We start from the raw sequence: 20,449 nt of genomic DNA on the forward strand, positions 1-20,449 counted from the left end.
ATATTTTCTTGTTGACCACCCAAGATATTTCTTTGCTGCAAAGCACTTGCAGCATTCTTAGGGTTTCAAAGGCATTGTGAAAATGCCAGACTTCCTTTTACTTTCGCTCCTCTTCATTGCTGGTATGTGCACATTATTTGCTTTGTGACTCGTGTGAAAGTAAAATGACTTTGTTTCAAAAATAGTTCCTGCAGATCACTCTTAATATGTCCCAAGGGGCTTGAAAGACGCTATGTAATTCTGTCCATTCTTTTGCCCACTGCTGCAAAGTGGAAAATGGGCTTGTTTCCAGATTCCAGTGCTACAACTGCTTCCAATTCATTAACGTTACAGGATCCATTGATGACTGCCTTCTCAAAATAGTCTTCTTAAGGACTCTGGCAGCATATGTCACATCAGAAATGCGCCGATAAGTAGACCGTAGGGCACCAATTATTAAAATCGCCAGTAGTATAACACCGACCGTGAGGAGAATCACCGTCATCAGGTTAGGTTCTAGTGTTAAACAAGAGAGAGCACTTGTTCAGATGGCTAGCTCTGTTCCCAGTGTGACAATGAGATGAGTGGAGGAACACTTAGGGGAGAGAGCAGAGGTACACTTAGCTGCACAGAGAGTAGTGGGAGCCAAGAATGCCTTGCCAGGGGTGATGGTGGAGATTGGTACAATAGCCATTCAAAAGACTCAGATTGGCACATGGATATAAGATAAATAAAGGGTTATGACTGTGAAGTGTGGAAGGTGTAGAATTGGTCATTCTCAACAAGTGGGCCAAGGCCCACTGGTGGGGCAGGGCGTGCTTCCATGTTAAAAATGTTACATAAAATACTTTAAATTAGATAACAATCTGTTTCTTACGCAGCTGCCTTTGTCTTGAAAATATTGTTCAGACATTGGCAAGGCATGTTAGGCCAGAAGCCAGGTGGATCTTAGGCAGAAAAAGGTTGAGAACCAGTGGATTAGATTGTTGTGGAGAAGGTTTAAAAGGGCTTGTACTGTGCTGCAATGTTCTAATATGGTCTTTGACTCATTGCATGGAAAAAATAATACAAGGCCATAGATCCTTCAACTGAAAACATTAATTGACCATGGATTCTGCCTGCCCCACAGTTCCTCCTGCCTGAATGATGCCTTGTGATTGCAATTAGTGGAAGCTTGACTAAAGTTGGTTCTGGAGAGAAGATGGTGTAGGTTGCAGATTTTCCCATTTGTCCTGTCCAGTGGGAAATTTGCTGATGGGGAAATGCAGCACTGCAAAGGAGAAAAAGAATGGAGCACTCAATGTGAGACACTTGTCACCACTGAGACTGGCTCCAGTGCAGGCCCACTACTCAAGATCACTAGCTGCATGCTATCAAGATGCAGAGAGAATGAAGAGCCAAATCCAATTAGAATATTTTATGTTCTGTCTTGAGTAATGGAGTAGAAACCCTTTGTGGGGTTAAACAAAAACATGTGTGTGCTATCCACATTTCTTATCAGAAATTATTTTCCAGGCGGTTATGGCCTTTTTGGCCTCTTGACCATCAGGGATGTCAGCGAGACTTGACTGGGTAGTTTGCTGTGAGATGGGATGAGGGGCACAAATGTTAAGGATTGAATCACAGTGGAGGAGTTCTTCCAAACTTTCCTTCTGCCAGTCATGGACTACCTGTCTGTCCCTGATAAGTTCAACTTCATTCTTGGCTCCATTTAGAGCAAAAAGGAAATAGTCCTCCACTCCAGAACCGAATGAAGCCAACTTCAATCAGTCTCTGGTTTGTGACCACACAGAAAAGGAGCATATGGAGCATAATTGAAAACCTTTGACCTGCATATTGAAATAGCTGAAGCAGAAAGAGCCACATCTCAAATCACCCACTCATCCACATAAAAAGCACTTCCTGCCCCATCTGTGGTCTTTAGGATATAGGCCTCATTCCGGGAAAATGGGATTGATGCAGATGGGCAAGAAAGGTCAACATGACTTAGTGAGCCAAAGGGACTAATTCCGTGCTATATGAGTCTGATTCTGTCTGCAGGTCCCACATTGATCTGATCGACCCAGGCACTATAGAAATGAAATAGAAGCAAGTTATTAACTATCCTAAGTGATTCCTGAAGGGGAAAAAAGGGAATCTGATGTTGAGTTAACTAATTTTAAGTTATAATTCCAAGTTCATTGGTCTCAAAATGCTTTGTAAAGAGAGAAGAGTTCTTCTGTGAATAAACTAAAAGGTTATCTCTAACATTCATACATCTGTGTGAGGTTTACAACGAAAAGGAAGATCAACTGGCCCCAAACAAGGGGACCATGGTAGCACTGTTCTGGGGCTGTGGGTGTCTTTCAGCCTGTCGGTGTGTGTTTTCACACTCTTAACCCATCTTCCCAATGGGAGGAAGGAGAAGAGTGCGTATCCTGGGTTTGATGGGTCTTTCAGTGTGTTGGCTGCTTTTTCTAGGCAATGGGAGGGAAATTTATGTGATGTTGTGAGCTGCCTGAACATCTTCTGTTGCTTCATTCATCAACTGCATTGATGTGACCAGAACACTAGAAGGAAGAAAGGCAAGTAATGAGAAAATACCTACCATCCTTCTTAGTCTGATCTTCAGAAATCCTTTCCATAACTATGATTGGGCCAATCTCAAATTCATTCTCCTGGAGTGAGTTTGAATTTGGAACAAAGCTTTTTTTCATCTTCTGGAATTGAAAGAAAATGAAGGTCAATGGCAAACACTATTTCAGATTAATAGTTACATGAACAGTATATATTAAAAGATAAGGAACAGATTCCACATGGATAACATTAAGTAATGACTCGTTCCACCACGCTTCTGCGAATATTCTACCTGCCACAAAGGAGCGGGAAGGATATAGTGGAGAAAATACACAGTGAAGTTACAAACAGATGCAAGAAAACCGAGTTGTAATTAAAAGAAAGATTGGAATTATCTGAATGAGCAAAGGGTAGTGTAAAAGCCAAAGAGGGTGAGAAGTTCTTCAGTGTTCAGAGAAACAAGGGCTTTTCCATAATCCAGCTTCTGGATTAAAATAAAATAGTGAGCCAACTCAAATCAGAAGGTGATCATTTTGATTGATACTTTGTTACTCAGAACCACCAACTAAGAGGCACGTCAGGGGACAGTTCGTGTGGGGGTTAGTGCGACGCCTTTACAGCACCAGTCATCGGGGTTTGAATCCTGCACTGTCGGTGAGGAGCTTGTACGTTCTCGCCATGTCTGCATGGGCCTTCCCCGGGGCCTCCAGTTTCCTCCCACTGTTAATTGGGTGTAAATTGAGCAGCACAAACTCGTGGGCTAGAATGGTCTGTTACTGTGTTGTATGTGTTGTTTCTAATGGAAAAAAAATTAATGCCACTGATTTTTAACAGCATGTGTGCAAGAAATAAGTCATTTGGAAGGAGTGTTGGTGGGAAGTAGTTGTCACTGTATCGTAAAAATAAGATTAACTATGGAAAAGTAAGAGAGAACTCTTGAAAACACCGTCAATCCTATTTCCCCAATAATTTCCTACTTTACCTCGCATCCCATTAACTCTCACCTGACTTTTGAAACCCCCAACCCACATTGGGGCTCATTTAGAGTATCTTTGGAATGTGGGAGAAAACCAAGGCAACCAGGATTAAAGGGAAAATGTACAAACTCCATTGGAGGTCAACGTGAGAGGTTTTGGAGCTGTGAAAAAGTTGACTGCCTGAAGGGCCATCTGCGCACATCAGCAAAATGAAACAAAGCTATGAGAATTAGAAGTAGGTGTCTTGCCTTTTCCATCCTTCTACAAAATCGATGAGAAAGGGTGCGTGAAAATAATTTTTTTAATGGTTGGCACAATTGATTTTAACTAAGTGAAACAAAAATTGATTGGGCTGCACATTAATTACAAATATTCATAACTAATATTATACTGAGTTACAGTTCCCATCAAAATTGGGACAATCAAACTTGTGAACAAGTTTAGGGTTTGCCAGAAATAATGAGCAGAAATTATGTGACAGCATGAGAGGAGGCATTCTGGCCCATTGTGAGCAAATTCCCTATCCAACATTAAACAACGCTACCCCTCGTGCACTGTTGTCCAACCAACATCTTACTCACATTTCTGGTGCAGCCACAATGGGTTGCAGCACAAATCTGCACCTCGCACCTCACGAGGCTGAAATTCTTTATAATCGACGCATTGACAGAAAGCAACACAAATGAGGAATTTCCATTGAGAAAACTAGATAATCCATCGAACACTGGACATCTAATGGAGAAAATAAAATTGACAGAATACTCATGGCATGAACGTACAAAAGATTCCTTTCTGCGCAGGAGGATTTGAGTACTAGAGACACGTCCTTCCCATTATACATGGCCCCCAGAACCAAGTCTGGAATATTGTACACAGGTCTGGTCTTCGTAACAAAGGAAGTATTGGGGATCTTAAGGTAAAAGAACCATGAGGGGGCAGTGATTGCAATGTGATGGAATTCACACTGCAGTTTGGGAGGGAGAAGCTAAATCAGATGTAATCACAGAGGCATGAGTGAGGCAAGCAGGGAGTACGATAGAGCAGTAATAATAGGAGTTACTGGGAATAATTCAAAAGACACGGTAAAAACATAGAAACGCTGGAGGAACTTAGCAGGTCACACAGCGTCCATAGGAGGTAAAGATATACTGTATAGCCAATGTTTCAAACCAGAGCCTTTCTTCAAAGTATGAGCAAAAAGCAGGTAGCCACCTAAATAAAAGGGCTGGGGGTGGGGGCTTCCTGCGAGACCCAAGTTTCTCCAGCATTTTTGTTTTTATACAGGCAGACCCCAGGTTTCCAACGTCTGGGTTACGAACAACTCATACTTGCAAACGGGCTGTTACCCAAATTTGCACATGTGCATAATTGTGCCCCAATTCACACATGCATATAAAGCGTACAAATTCAGCTTGTGGACAGTCCCTCATTCGTAACCTGGGGCCTGCCTGCAGTGTACTACAATTACAGCATCTGCAGTCTTTTCGTGTTTCACCTCAAAAGGAGTATCCCAAAGAACAATAACCATTCTAAAGGGATGGTGAGACAACCATGGCTGACAGGGAAGTCAGACAGCATAAAAAACAAAGGAGAAGGCATCCAGTATGACAAAGATTAGTGGAAATTCAGAAGATTGGGTAGCTTTTAAAAACCATCAAAAGGCAACAAAAAACCAATAAGGGAAGAAAAGGTGAAATGTGAAAGTAATAAAAACACAGAAATGCTGGAGGAGTTCAGCCAGTCTCACAGTGTCCATAGGGAGGCAAAGATACATGGTCAACATTTTGGGCCTGAGCCCTTCGTCGAGGTATGAGGTATTTGTCATTTAATGAACTTTGAATAAATGGGATGGGCGGAGAGGGAGGGGAGAAAAGGGGAGAAAATGACACTGCATATATTCAAGAGAAAAATGTCTATGTATTTTGGTCAATATGGTTTATTGTGTAAAAAAAAAATAAAAATTGGAAAAAAAAGAGAGTTCCAAAAAAAAAACATGGAGGCTCCAGGACAGACCCTCAGAGATGTTGACACACAGGAATTTGAAGTTCTTGACCCTGTCCACAACTGTTCCCTTGACTTCCTCCTGAAGTCCACAATAATCTCCTTGGTTTTGCTGACTTTGAACGCAAGGTTGTTGTCATTACACCATTCAACAAGCTGATCTATCTCCCTCCTGTACTCTTCTTCATTGCCAAAAACTGTGGGGTCATTGGCAAACTTTGAATGGTGACTGGCCACACAGCCATAGTTATATGATGAGTAGAACAGCGGGCTAAGCACACCTCCTTTGGGTGTGCCTGTGTTGATAATCAGTGAGGAGGAGACGTTGTTTCCAATTTGTACTGTCTGTGGCCTTCCGATGAGGAAGTCGAGGATCCAGTTGCAGAGGGGGGATAGAGAAGCCTAGAGTTTGTAGCTTCTTGACCAGCACAGAGAAAATAATGGTATTGAAGGCTAATCTGTAGTCGATGAAGAGCAGCCCTCTGTATGAATTGCTGTTTTCAAGGTGATCCAGAGCTGAGTAGAGACCCAGTGATATTGCATTTGCTGTGGAACGATTGTAACAATAGGTGAATTGCAGCAGGTCCAGATCTTTGTTTAGGTACGTGTTAATTATGGCCATGACCAGTTTCTCAAAGCATTTAATCACATTAGAAGTTAGTGCTCCTGGGTGATAGTCATTGAGGCAGTTCACACTACTCTTCTTGGTAAATGTCCAGTTAACTGTTCAGGTAAGTGGACTGTTCCATCACACAAATGACCCTTACAAATGATGTGAAGGCTTTAGGGGAAACCTCTATTCACAATTGAACAGTTTGGATTTGATCTATTAGTTGTGTAAATGCTTGCCTTTCAATCTCCAGCATCTTGCTTCTGCAGTTTGCTATGTAGTTCTGTGTTGCAACTTCATCACTTTGGGTTAAAGCAGTGGTTCTCAACCTTTCTCTTTCCATTTACACACCACTTTAAGTAATCCCTATACCATTAGTGCTCTGTGATTAGTAAGGGATTGCTTAAAGTGGGATGTGAGTGGGAAAGGAAGGTTAAGAATCACTGCTCTGGACCCAATTTTTACTGAAATATTTTGCTTGAAAAAATTGTCATTGGCCCATTTCCTTTTGAGTTATGAAACCATGCACATAACAAGTCAATGAGGTACAATTAAAACAGTGGTTTTCAAACTTTTTCTTTCCACTTACATACCACCTTAAGCAATCCTTAATCACAGAGGACCTCTGGCATAGGGAATACTTAGTGATATGTGTGTGGAAAGAAAAACGTTGAGTGTCACTGGGTTAAAGTAAAAACACAATGCTATACAAACTCAGCAGGTCAAACAGAGTACTTTATATAGCAAAGATAAAGATACATAACCAATGTTTCGAGCTTGAGCCTTTCATCAAGGTATGAGTGAAATGTAGGCAAACATCTGAACAAAATGGTGGGGATGAAGGAGTAGAGTCCCACAGGCAGGAGGGTAATAGGTGGATGGGGGTGGGGGGTGGGAAAGGGTATACAAACAGAGGAGGGTGGCTCTGTGAATGGAGAGAGAAGGGATTGGAAAGCTGAAGGACAGAAGACAGAGGGATGGGGAAGAGGGGGAGAATGGGAAGTCAATGTTAAGTACCAAACACTTTGGGTTTGCCTGCTGATGCTCCTGGCTTATTTTTCTACCCATCCAAACTGAAGCTAGATTTATTTTCTGACCTGATGGTATTGGTACTGCGAGAGCTTTGCCAGGACATGAAGTTACAGATGCTGATGTACTGATGGTCTTCAGCGATTCCACTTTAAGCTGCTGGATCTGTCTGAAACTAACCAATACTGACTGGTGGTACAGGTGACAATTATCTGACCAACACTTATCGTTAAAGTTAATCTGAAGACAATGTGAACGAACAATATCTAAGATCATTTTTCCTTACCCATTCTCAATGAATTTGACCCTTTCAGTTTTGTGGGATACTGGCATAACCTCACAGTTCTTCACAAAGAGTTTGGGGTTGCTAGCCAGCCTTGTCTGGATGCTCACAGTGACATATAGATTTTCATTTTTATAAACAGCCAAGGATTTTCGATGTTCCTTCAGGGTTCCTTGCAAGTATTCAAAATTTTCAAAAGCAGGGGATTGCTGTGAATAGTCAACCAGGAAAGATCTTTTGAATCCATCTGTGTTATCAATTAATATGAACCTGTAAGATATTAAATATGCATCAACGCATAGCAGAAAAATATCTCTCCGGACCACTCACCATGTGAAAATATAAACGGTGTGTGTTTCTAAAAATCTAAAAGCAAAATCTGCAGGTGCTGATAAATCTGAAATAAAATGTGGAAATGCTTGAAGCATTGAGGTGGGGCACATTCTGTGGAAACTGATGCTTTGCAGCATCTCTAATGAGGTAACATATAACACACACACTACACAGACACACTTTATTATTAAATTTTATTTTTAGGTCATTTAAAATACCTAAATATCATTTTTTTCATTATTTACAGATTAAAAGATTCTTAAATTCTTTAACATTGAGGCTTCCACAGGATTTAGATTTTTAACCTTATTTGGGAAATATATAATTTTAAACTTATCATAAAGGATTGTTTTCTGCCATTTATGAATGCTCTCAAGATCTAGGGATAGCTCCTTGGGTGGTATTAAGAAATTATGGGAACAAGACTTTCAACAACCATTTGCCAAAACCACATGAGATTCTATTTTGAAACATGTTCACTCATCTTCTCTTTGTGCTAGGCACTCATTAATTCATTTTAAAGTAGTCCATCAAACACACTTTTCTAAGGTTCAGTTAGCTAAATTTTATCCTAATATTTCCACTAAATGTGATAAATGTTCAACTGAGGAAGGCATGTTGCATCATATGTTTTGACTATGTCCTTCCCTTTAATTTTTGACAAGGGGTATTTTGCACTTTATCATTGGTTCTTAATATTAATTTGACTCCTAGCCCTCTCATTGCTATTTTTGGAGTGAGTAGGCCAATGGATTTTCACAATCCCATGTCATTGCTTTGCTAGGAGGGCCATTTTACTGCGATGGAAAGATGCTGCCCCTCCCACTCGTATGCAATGGTTGTCAGATGTGATGGCATGTCTGACTCTAGAAAAAAAATTAGGTGTTCTACCACTGCAATTGATCTTAACTTTCTTTCTCTTTCGGGTCCTTTTCTCAATTACTTTCAAAATTTGTAGAATATTCATCTCTGCTTTTTTTTTTAATTACCCTATTAGTAGTAGTGCACTCCTTAACTCGGCCCACAGCCCTCATAGGGTGGGGTATGATTATTAGTTTAGAATGTATGGTCTTTTTTTAAACTTTTTTCCATTTAGTAACATGGATTCATATGTACTTTGTTTATTGTTACTTGATACTGGGAACTTGATATTTACCTATGTATTTTAATACAGTATATTAAAAACAATAAAAAGATTGAAAAAGAAAGAAATTTTATATCAGAGCTGTACTTACATCATCTGCTCTTTGGAAGAGACTGAGAATTGGCAGACAGCGATGTTGGGTCCCTCTAAAACCAAGTGTAAAATCTCTTTGTTTTTCCATTCCAACCACAAGTCTGTGACTATATCAGTTTTGTTCTGTAACATGATGAGTTGCAAAAGGAAAAAAAAACTTTTCATTATAATTCCTATTAACTGATTAATACTGTAGTTGTATTTGGTACAGACGTTTTTCTGCACTGCTTTAGACTAGAGTGCATTTGACGTTCATAGCATCAGTTAATTGATATAGCACAGACATAAAACTACCTGGTTTAGGTTCTTCCACATAATTCTGCTAATTATTTTCTCGAATAGTTATCCAATTTGCTTTTCAGTTATTAACTCTGTCTCCAACAAAATTTAAGCCAGTGAACTGCAGATCATGATCGTTCTGTGTTGGGGGGAAACACCCTAAAACTTTTGTTTTATCACTTTGTCCTTGTCTCCTAGTCCTTGCTAATAGGGGACAACTTCTCCCTATCCATCCCATTTAAGCCCATTCATTGTCCAGTAAACCTTGACAATTGAAGAAACAAGAACCGCAATTAAAAAAAAGTTCTGCTTTTATAGTGTCTTTCGTAACCTCATGACACCCCAAAGGATTTTCTAAGTCAGAGAATAATCACTGCTATAATTTACAAAATATGACATTACATCTTTCCTTGCCCATCCTCAATGAGTTTGTTACAAAGCATAGCGGCCAGATAAACCGTAGCTTTGGTATTTTTTTTAGGATTGAAGAAACAGAAGCAAGAGTATGGACTCTGCTCCATTTAACTGCCTGTTGCCATACTTTTTTCCCCTCAAAAAATGGTGTAATGTCCACCCAGAATGCAGGTAAAGCTGCAACCTCACATTCCACCTGAAGAGAAGCCACTCGGACAGTGTGGCGCCACCTCAGATACTGCAAAGTACTGCCCACTAAACTACATCTCACAAAATTCCTGGTGGAGAGCCAGCTGTGCACAGAACTCAAACTGGAGAATCAAACTACCATTGACTGTAATTTTTTTTTAAACTCTGTGGCTTTCCTACAGATCACAAGTTCATGGTCCAAGTGCCCTTTGTCACAAGAATTCCTTTCAATTTTCAATACAAGATTATAACAAAACATTTCCCCAATATTTCCCATCCCACTGGATTTCTTTTGGGTATCTGTGTCATGTAAAACCCTGATGATGAATGGCTATTTACAGGAGTTATATCCTGAGTTTCAAGAAGAAAGGTGAAGAGGGAAAGACAATAAACTAAAAGCATCCCTTATTGTATCCAAGGTGTGAGGCTGGGTACAGAGTGAAAACATATTTCCAGAACAGTTTATCAACAATGTTAACAAAAATATGAAAGCCCATTTCCTGGAAATTAGAGATAAATAATTAACTCTCATACGTGCAAAGAGACTATTTCTTTGGCTTGGCTTCGCGGACGAAGATTTATGGAGGGGGTAAAAAGTCCACGTCAGCTGCAGGCTCGTTTGTGGCTGACAAGTCCGATGCGGGACAGGCAGACACGGTTGCAGCGGTTGCAGGGGAAAATTGGTTGGTTGGGGTTGGGTGTTGGGTTTTTCATCCACTTGGAAGGCAACTGATCAGAGCTTGGACACATTTGATAAAGCAATCATCAATGATTTTTTTGTGCAAGCTTGCTTCATATTTTCCACTTACCAGACACAAATCCTTCACATGAAGAATTCCAACCTTGTCAGCTTTGCTTCTGCTATAAGTGCACGCTGTGTTATTTGTAAAATCTAAAAGCTGTGCAATATTTTCAAGATCCAGTGTAAGAGGACCTGGAATCACAAACTGGGTTCCATCACACAAGCTTGTATCAGTGGGCATACATGTAAATCTGTCACCATTCAACGCATTTATACAAGTACAGTTGTACATCCTGTCTGTGGCATGACAATCGTAGATACAAATGTTTTTTTCACAGGGTATAAAATCTGTAACAGGAACAAAATGATAAAGTAGGCTTAGTGGAAGTTGTCGTAAGCAATTAAAATGGGAAAAACCAATATTACAAGATTAATATTACTGTTAACAAAATAAAAAGCCTCATGTTAAATGTGCCAAGTGTTGCTCTACATCTGCCAACTTTGAAAGGGCAAAGAATAGTTTGGATTCTTGAACTTTTAATATTAGACCTTCCATTGGAAAACAAAATGGAGAAAGTAAGGCCCAGTCAGTATAAAGTTGGCCATGACCTACATTAGGAATATTCTTCCACTCAAAACTGGTTAGTTGTATGGTTCAAAGAGAGTTCCCCTATAATTTATTGGTAAATGCTCTACAAAATGTGCCAATGCATCCATAACAGAAAATTTGGTTTGGTTCCAACATTGGAAGAGGCTCTGTTGATTGTTGTAACAATGCCCCTCCTGCACACAGAGAGAGGTTGGGGTATGAGTATGGCTCAATTAGGAGTTGTGCATATGCACATCTTCCTGAGTGTGTTAATAAAGATCTTCCATCTCTATGCAAGAAGTAAAACACAAAAGTCTGCAGACGCTGTAGCTAAAATACAAATAAAATGCTGGAGAAACTCAGCAGGTCGAACAGTTTTATTGTTTGATCTGCTGAGTTTCTCCAGCATTTGGTTTACCATTCTATCCAAACTGTCTCCGTCTCCAATGAAGGGATGATTTTTACCTCCTGCTAAATGGCAAACTAGGTCAGACAACGCATCAATCCACCACAGTGCAAGGCCAAGGAGATTTTAACTAAGTCATCTGTCTGCCGCTAATGACAAGTTCTCATTGGCTGGCAAGAAGAGTGTAATAACCTGCCTTATTGACCATCGACCAGTAGCATTTATATCAACAGTGATTAAGTGTTTTGAAAGGCTGGTGATGAAGGATATCACCTACTGTCTGAGTGGTGATATACAGTCCAGTTTGTCTATCGTAGTAGCAGGTCTATAGTGCATGCCATCTCACTTGCTCTACACAAAGCCCTGGAACACCTGGACAGCAAAGGTGCATATGCCAGGATGCTCTTTATTGACTACAGTTTGGTATCCCCCTAAAAACTGATCAGCAAACTCCAATACCTGGGAGTTAACACCTCACTATGTAATTGGATCATGGATTTCCACACTTCCAGACCACAATCAGTGAAGATTGGGAAGAACTTCTCCACAATCTCCATCAGTACCAGAGCACCACAGGACTGTGTTCTTATCCCCCTGCTCTGCTCACTTTACACCTACCACTGTGGGGCTTGGCACGTCAATAACACCAGCTATAAATATGCCATCAATACCATGGTAGTGGGTTGCATAAAGGAAGGGGATGAGTCACCATACAGGGTGGAGATTGAAAATGTGGCTGAATGGTGCACCAATAACAACCTTGCATTCAATTTCACCAAATCTAAGGAGCTGATTGTTGACTTCAGAAAAGGAAAGCCAGAGGTATACAATCCAGTGACCATTGGGGGATAAGAGATAGAGAGGGTGAGCATATTTAGGTTCTTGGGAGTCATTATTTCAGAGGATCTTTCCTGGACCCAACACAGGAAATGGCATCTTGAAGAAAGCATGTCAGCACCTCTACTTCCTCAGGAGTTTGCAGAGGTTTGGTATGACATCAGAAACCCTGGCAAATTCCTACAGAGGTGTGGTTAAAAATGTGCTGACTGGCTGCATCACGGTCTGGTATGGAAACGCCAATACCCTTGAGTGTAAAGCCCTCCAAAAGGTAGTGGACACAGCCCAAGACATCATGGGCAAAACCCTCCCCACTATTGAGTACATCTACAGGGGATGCTGCCATTGGAGAGCAGCACCAATCATCAAATACCCACGCCACCCAGCACATGCTCTGTTCTCACTGCTGCCATCAGGAAAGAGGTAAAGGTGCCACACTACCAGGTTCAGCAACAGCTGCTACCCCTCCACCATCAGACTCCTCAATGACAACTTAGAGACTTATTTAAAGACTCTTACTTGTTCACTTTATTGATTTTCTTTTTGTTCTCTCTATATTGCAGTCAGTTCGTTTACATTCGCTATCTTTTTACAGTTCTTTGTTTACATGTTTTATGCTGTGTACAGTTTATATTTTGCACTACCAATTAGTGGTAATTCTGCCACACCCACAGAAAAAAGGAATATCAGGGTTGTATGTGATATTATGTATGTCCTCTGACAATAAATCTGAAATCTGGTAGTCAAATTTTGGCTCACAGTTTCCTTGCAAACCCTGGAGGAGCCTTCCCCACTCCCTCCAGCCACAGGATGATACCAATTTGAAAATAAGCAACATTAAGAATATAAGAAATAGCAAATGAGATTTCATGACCCATCTATCCCCTTTCCCTTCAAGAATCTCAGAAGTCTATACCAGTAAATGTTATAGTAAGTTCTTTTTTTATACAAAAGGTAGGGCTTAAAAAGGGGTAGACATATTTTTTTTTCCCCAAAGCTGAGCTGTATGGGGCACAAGCTGAAGGTAACTAGAATTAATTTTGAAGAGGGGAAAGAATTATTTCACTACCCGAGAGGGTGATAGAGACAGTGACGGTCTCTCACAATATTTCAGAGTTATCTGGGCGAATATTTGAATCGACAAAGCAGTGAAAGTTACAGACATAACCGTAACAAATGGGATTCACAAGATGGTGCGTGATGGTCAACTTGGATGCAGTGGACCAGTCTGTTTCTGTGCCACATTATTCTGGCATTCTTTTAAAATATATCCATTATTATCTGTGAAACAAAAAAAAAATTAACCTTCTTGAACAATGTAATCTTCCAACTTTGAGTTATTCTGTGACATCTACAGGGAACATTGCCATTGGAGAGCAGCAGCGATCTTCAAAAACATTGATCAAGAGAAATTGGTTCTTATCCCAGTGAACAATGCATGGAAAACACAAAAATAAATATTTTGGGAGAAATGCTCTCAATTTATATTCCCAGTACTTCTACCATAATACTGCATCACACCATTTTACCAGTGTAAATGAGAGCAATTTTACCCCTTACCTTCAATGTTTTTAGACAACATTAAAAGACAGTTCGGGAACCTCTGCCGTTGGTTAACAGCAGACACGAAAACAGAGTTCATGCTGGCGAGGGTCACATTCTCCAGGTGGGTCAAGAAGACCAAGTCAACAATCAAGCTATGTTTTTTAAATTCTTCCACTACCACAGTGAATTCAAGGGTCTGGTTCAACACCACTACTGCAGCCTCAGTCAGCAACGGAGGTAACTGGTAGGTAAAAAGAAAATACAGTGTTTAGTTCTGGAGAACATTAGGTATTGTCCGTCCTAAAAGAATGAAAGCTCATTGACCCAAATTTTTTTTCACCTGCCAGCATTCTCAGTTTTCATTCTTTTACTCTACATATTGAGCAGAAATGTTTGTGTAAAGTTGGATAGTAGATCTGCACATTGTTTTTCACTCAATCTGGGTACACATAACAATAAATAATTCAATCCGGTTCACTGGTGTCAGCTTGACTTTCTTGGTTGCCTTGAAGATTCAAAAGATTGCGGGATCATATAGCACTCCAATGCTTTTCTGGTTGGCTTAAAAGATTCAATGCAATATTCAAAAAAAGAACAAGGAAGATCTACTGTGACTAAGCTTATAAATGTAAGATAATAGACTGGTACAATATAATTTTTACACCAATTGTATTTAACTCCACAGAAATTAAAGAAATTTGAATTAAATTCTTCAGATTTATGTTTTAGATGTGGACAAGAAATAGGTACTTTTTTTCCACTCGACTTGGACTTGTTCTAAGGTTAAGAATATTTGGTTACAAATTCAATTGTTTTTGCAGCGAGCATTAAAAGTAAGTTTACTGTTTGATCCAATGTTATTTTTAATTAGGGGACATTAAGTCGATTTACCAAATCGAATTTTTATGTTTGGCTTTGACTGTTTTTTAAAAAATGTTTGGTTATCTGATTGCATATTGAAATGAAATCTTGTATTCCTTTATAAAAGATAATATATAATTTGCAGGATAAATATCATTTTTTGTAAAAGTATGGAGCCCATATTTAAAAACTCTTGGTATTAAAATTTAATCTCCCAACCTGCTCCGGTGGATGTCTCGGTTTCCGCAGCTAAAATGTTGGTTGTGATGGTTCTTAGTGATGATCTCCTTCTTTCTTTCTTTGTAGGTAGGTAGGGGAGGAGGGAGGGTGTTAGTGGGGTGGATGAGGGAGGTTTGGGGGGGGGGTTTCAAATATATAAAGTTTGCATTGATATACTATAATGTCATATGATTTAAAATAGTAAATAAAATATTTTTTATAAAAGGAAAATCTACTGGAGCACAACTATCTGGACGTTATCTCATTGCTATTTTGTGGGAACTTTCTGTGTAAAAATTGATTGTAACATTTTCTTCAACAGCGACCAAAACTCAAAGAACAAAAATTAGTACATTAGGAAAACAGTACATAAATGCAAGATATATCTTTATTTCATTATATTTTAACCTGAATGAAACCTAACCTGGGCCGTCAAGGTCTTCTCCAGTTTTCTGTAATTGATGTTGGTTTTGTTGTTGAGATCTTTGTAAAAGGAGCAGTTGGTGATTGAAACAGAACTTCTGAATGCAGTAAATGCTGCAAAATAAATTGAGAAATGGACTGAGTATTTCTCTTGCTTTCAAGGGTTAATGGAGAAATGTGCAAGTAAACAGCACGTCCCATTAACTGAAACTTTGCCAGTGTCCCTCTTGCTCCTTTAACCCTTTTGGCTCCATGTTTTCAGAGACTACCAACAAGTGGATATACTCTGTGTCCCTGTTTTCCGGGACTGGTTTTATACCCGACCATCAGCTGGTTCATTCTGGTGCTTGTACTGTAATTTAGCCATGGACCCAGTCCGGAGTATACATTATATCATGAAAGGTTAAAAATGGCCAGAGTTAAGGGTTAAGGGCTGGCTGGTGAGTTCTCAGCTGAGTGTCTAAGTGCTGCCACCTACTGAAAGGCCAACAAGAGCTTTTCAGTTGTTTTGGAGATGTGTTACCACATAAAGGAACCTGAAAATGGCACTGTTTAAATGAGATAATTAAGTGGACAATCTTTTTAAAGTATCATTAAGAATTTGTGCAACATTGGTTTAATGCCACATAAACTGGCTCAGCCCAACTTTTAAACCTAAATGCTATGTAGTCATGCTAATTAATTCCAAATACTTACCGGAAGAATTATTCCCTTAGGTGTGCAATTTCTTTAATTCAGCATTTCACATAACACTCTACTCTCTCAGATGAACATAAAAGCTCTCATGGCATGGTTCTGAAGAGCATAGAACATACACACTACAGCAAAGTACAGACCCTTCAGCTCACGATGTTGTACCAACCCTTATATACCAACAAAAAAATACTAAATCCTCTCTCCTTCATATCCTCCCTTTTTCTTTTATCCATGTGCTTATCTAACAGTCTCTAAAATTCCCCTATTGATCTAGCCTCCACCACCATCCCTGGCAAGGCATTCCGGACACTCACAACTCTCTATGTTAAAAGCTTACCCCAATGTAATATAATTTTTTGCCTTAGCTATATCTTAGCCCACAAAAAAAAACATAAATTAAATCCTTATTTTTGATGTATGTTTTAGATGCGGGGATAAAACTGGTACATTTTTTAAATTCCAAATTGAAACCCTTTTGGGGAAACTTTATTAAATCAAATTATTGGGAAACAATTACCTCTAAGTCCGGAATTGTTTCTTTTAGGAAATATTATGGACGTAATACCTAAAATGAGGCAGTCCAAATATCAATTAAAAGTTTCTTAAAATTGTACTGGCAGTGGCTAGGAAATGTACAGTTACCTGGAAGCCTGATTCTCTCTTGGAAATAACCCGTTAGAATACTGAAATGCATAGTTGTGTTCCCCTTACTTACAACAAGGAATAAATATAACATGTTTTTGCAGTTATGTGGACCCTACTTACAAAATGTAGGGTTGAATACTTAATGAATAAGTTACCGATTCTATTTATTTTTCTTCCATCTATTTTTCTTCTTTATTGAAATTTAGATAAAAATAGCAGGGCCTCTTCTTTGTTGAATTAGATTTCAGATCTCGGTCGCTCCTTCTCTTTTTCTCTTCCTTTTTTTCCTTCTTTTTTTTGTTTCCTTCTCTTTCTCTTTTTTCACCTTTTTTATTCTTTGTTAGGGGTTATGTTTGAGGGAGGGGGTATAGGGGTCATATTTGGAAGATGTATTAATCATTCATATTTAATTACTTATCTGTGATGATCATTTGGTAGTGTTTGTTGATAAAATCAAAAATAAAATATTCAAAAAGAAAGATGGCACAGAGATTGGCTTAACATGAAAGAATTGGTGCAGACCCACATCAAATGATATTAGGATACACGATCATTCTGTGGGATTCCTTTGTTAAAACGGTAGTTTGAAAGAAATGTTGTAAAGCAGAAAGAAGAGCTGGAGAGGTTTACGGTGGGAAGTGTAAGACTTAGGGCCTCCGCAGTTACAAGAGGCGCAACAGGCCGGAGTATTACATTTTAGGAGTAAGAGACCCGAATTGAAGGAAATATAATTATTGAGAGTGGGCTGGAAGAGATCACATAAATATTCACAGAACAAAACAGCACAGGAACAGGTCCAATGGCCCATAATATCTGCACAGAACGTGATTCCAAATTAAACTAAATCTCTTCTGCCCACGCATGATCCATATCCCTCTATTGCCTGCTTCTATATGTCTCCATAAGGGGCTCTTAAATCCTACTATTATGTCGGCTCTCGTCACGATTGCTGGAGCCCATTCCAAGTACTCACCACTCCATGTAAATAAACTTGCCTCGCACACCTCCTTTAAACTTTCCTCTCCTCACTTTAAGTGAACGTCCTCTGGCTTTTGACATTTTTAGCCTGGGAGGAAGAGTCTGATTGTCTACATTATCTATGGCTCCCATAATTTTATAAACTTCTATTAGGTCCACCCTCACCCTCCAACATTCCCTGGAAGGTACCATATTCAGCATACTTGCGTCCATGCTACTGGAGGCTTCTGTGTCTATTGTCATTTCCCACCGTCCAAGTGATACAGATGGATGTGTGGTTATTCCTCTGCCTTCCAATTGGCTCACTGACAGGGTGTCATTGGCAGGATCAAGTGTGTTTTCATCTGCCCAGGTGAAAGTTGCTGAGTGGTTCTCTCTTGATTTCTCAGAAGGTGTCAATGCAAGTTCACTTATGACATTTTTCAAGCTATCTGTTCTCTGGATCACTTCAGGGTCTCCATTTGAACTCCAAGTTCTATGCCTCTCATAATGCCTGGAGGCGCTCTCACTTTGTTCACTGCATGGGTACAGAATTTCCTCTAGAAAAGAATAGTTAACAGTAAGTCTTTGCCTCTGCACAACACAAGGCACCTAATCTCAATTACAAATCAAACACCCTTCTTACCTCCAACTGCAATATCACGCACAAAATCACTGGTACCGGGCAAGTTCCAGAAAGTCTGGTAGAACCATTCAAGGCTGTAATTCCGATTCAGCCCAAAAATAAAGTGAAAGATTGGGTATTGGCTGATTCCAAAGGTTGAATTTTGGCAGAGGGCATGAACATTTGCTTCAGAGACATTGAAAATAGCTGTCGACTGTAACATAAAATGATAGTGTATGAGGATAAAATGTTAAATGTTATTTTTAACATTATAATGCAGATTTCTGGATTGCCAAGTAGGATTGCAAAAGTGAAAAATATCATAAAATTTGTGGCATGGGAGGCCTCCACTAGGCCCAATGCATCTGACTGAGCATTAAAAATTCAATTCAATTCTATTCAGTTGGCAGGTTTCTGCCTCCCTTCTCTGTAAATTAAGAAAAACTTTCCTTAGCTGAATGCATTGTTATTTCCTGGGGGCACAGAGATTGGTAAGTTCCCAATGTCGTATGGAGCTTTATATCATTTGCTAGGGTCCTTGATTATGTATCAATATTTGCAGATGGGTACACCATGGGCTCCCCTCCCAGTCACACAGCATAATGATTTGGAAATATACTACTGTTCCATCATTATCACTAGATAATAATTATGGGACCTGTAATGAAAGAAACAGGTCAATCAATTTGCATGCAACAATGAAATAATGAATAGACAAACTTTTTTGTGATGACTCGAAAATATTTCAATGGCTGTAGAGCATTTTTGGATAACCTGTGGTTGTGAAAGGCACTCTATAAATAAATGTTTAAATAATGAATCCATGACCGTACAGAATATGTGATAGAAAATGAAGACATGGGGAAGATAGCATGACACTTTGTTATAAGAGTCCCTTCCTCATTTCAATTCTGTAAAACTCTGGTTAAACCACACGTATGAGTATTGTGTTCAGTTCTGGTTGCCTCATTATAAGAAGGATGTAGAATCGATGGAGAGAGTGCAGAGTAGATTTACCAGGATGTTGCCCAGATTGGAGAACGTGTCTTATGAGGCAAGATTAACAGAGTTTGGGCTTTTCTCTTCAGAGTGAAGAAAGACTTAATCAAAGTCTACAAGATTATGAGAGACATAGATTGTGTGGTCCAGCGCCTTTTTCCCGGGGCGAGAGTACAAACACCAGAGGACGTGTGTACAAGGTGAAGGGAGAAATCTTTAAGGGAAAAGTCAGAGGTAATTTTTTTTACACAGTGTAGTGAGTGTCTGGAATGCAGTGGTGGAGGCTGGTACAATAGGGATATTTAAAAGACTCTACGGCAGAGTCATGGGTGTAGGAAAAATAGAGGGTTATGGATGTGAGATAGAGAAGGTTTAGTTTGTTGATCAACTTTATATAGGTCGGCAAAATATTGAAGGGCGAAGGGCTCTACTGTGGTGTAATGTTCAATGTTGATAAAGGAAGAATAGTCATCTGGGTAAGTTACGGAGAGGTGTAATTCTTTTCTTGACTTTTTTCCATGAAAACCGTTGCTATTAGTATCTCTTCGGAGCTCATGAAGATCAATGATCATCAGCTTTTACAGCTGAGCAGCCAAAAATATACATTGTGGTTTTACTTACCCAACTCCACCTTTTCCAAGACCAATCTAAACAATCGGAGTCATTGTGGTCAGTGCCCTTTTCAGATGCATTGACCTCCAACTTCATCCATCCCAAATAGTAGTCCATCCCGGCTGTAAACGAGAAACCTTAATTGATGCGCAGCTCAGCAGGATCAGAATTCGTTATGATGAACAAGTCACGAAATTCTGTGTTTTGTGGCAGCATCACAGTGCAAACATTCACATTATGAACCATCCTACAACCATAATATAAAAAAATTAAAATAATAATGCACGAAAAGTAAGGCAGAGTCTTTGGTTCATTGATCATTCAGGAATCTGATGGCAGCGGGGAAGAAGCTGTCCTTGTGCCGCTGAGTGCTCGTCTTTAGGCCGATGGTAGCAGAGTGAAGAGG

General features: G+C 39.6%; 1 protein-coding gene across 1 annotated transcript; it reads right to left on the bottom strand.

Moving 5' to 3' along the window:
* Positions 1–301: 301 nt before the first annotated feature.
* Positions 302–20,160, bottom strand: LOC138739955 (uncharacterized). The gene is made up of 11 exons (XM_069892420.1): positions 20,053–20,160; positions 18,454–18,646; positions 18,032–18,367; positions 15,511–15,623; positions 14,022–14,247; positions 10,697–10,977; positions 9,004–9,128; positions 7,439–7,705; positions 4,094–4,244; positions 2,567–2,678; positions 302–495 (listed from the first exon to the last, which is right to left on the bottom strand). Exons 1-11 carry the CDS (start codon positions 20,158–20,160, stop codon positions 302–304), a joined length of 2,106 nt encoding a protein of 701 aa, XP_069748521.1.
* Between the last annotated feature and the right edge of the window lie 289 nt (positions 20,161–20,449).

This window comes from Narcine bancroftii, chromosome 7 (assembly GCF_036971445.1).
Source record: "Narcine bancroftii isolate sNarBan1 chromosome 7, sNarBan1.hap1, whole genome shotgun sequence".
Classification (NCBI taxonomy): Eukaryota; Metazoa; Chordata; class Chondrichthyes; order Torpediniformes; family Narcinidae; genus Narcine; species Narcine bancroftii.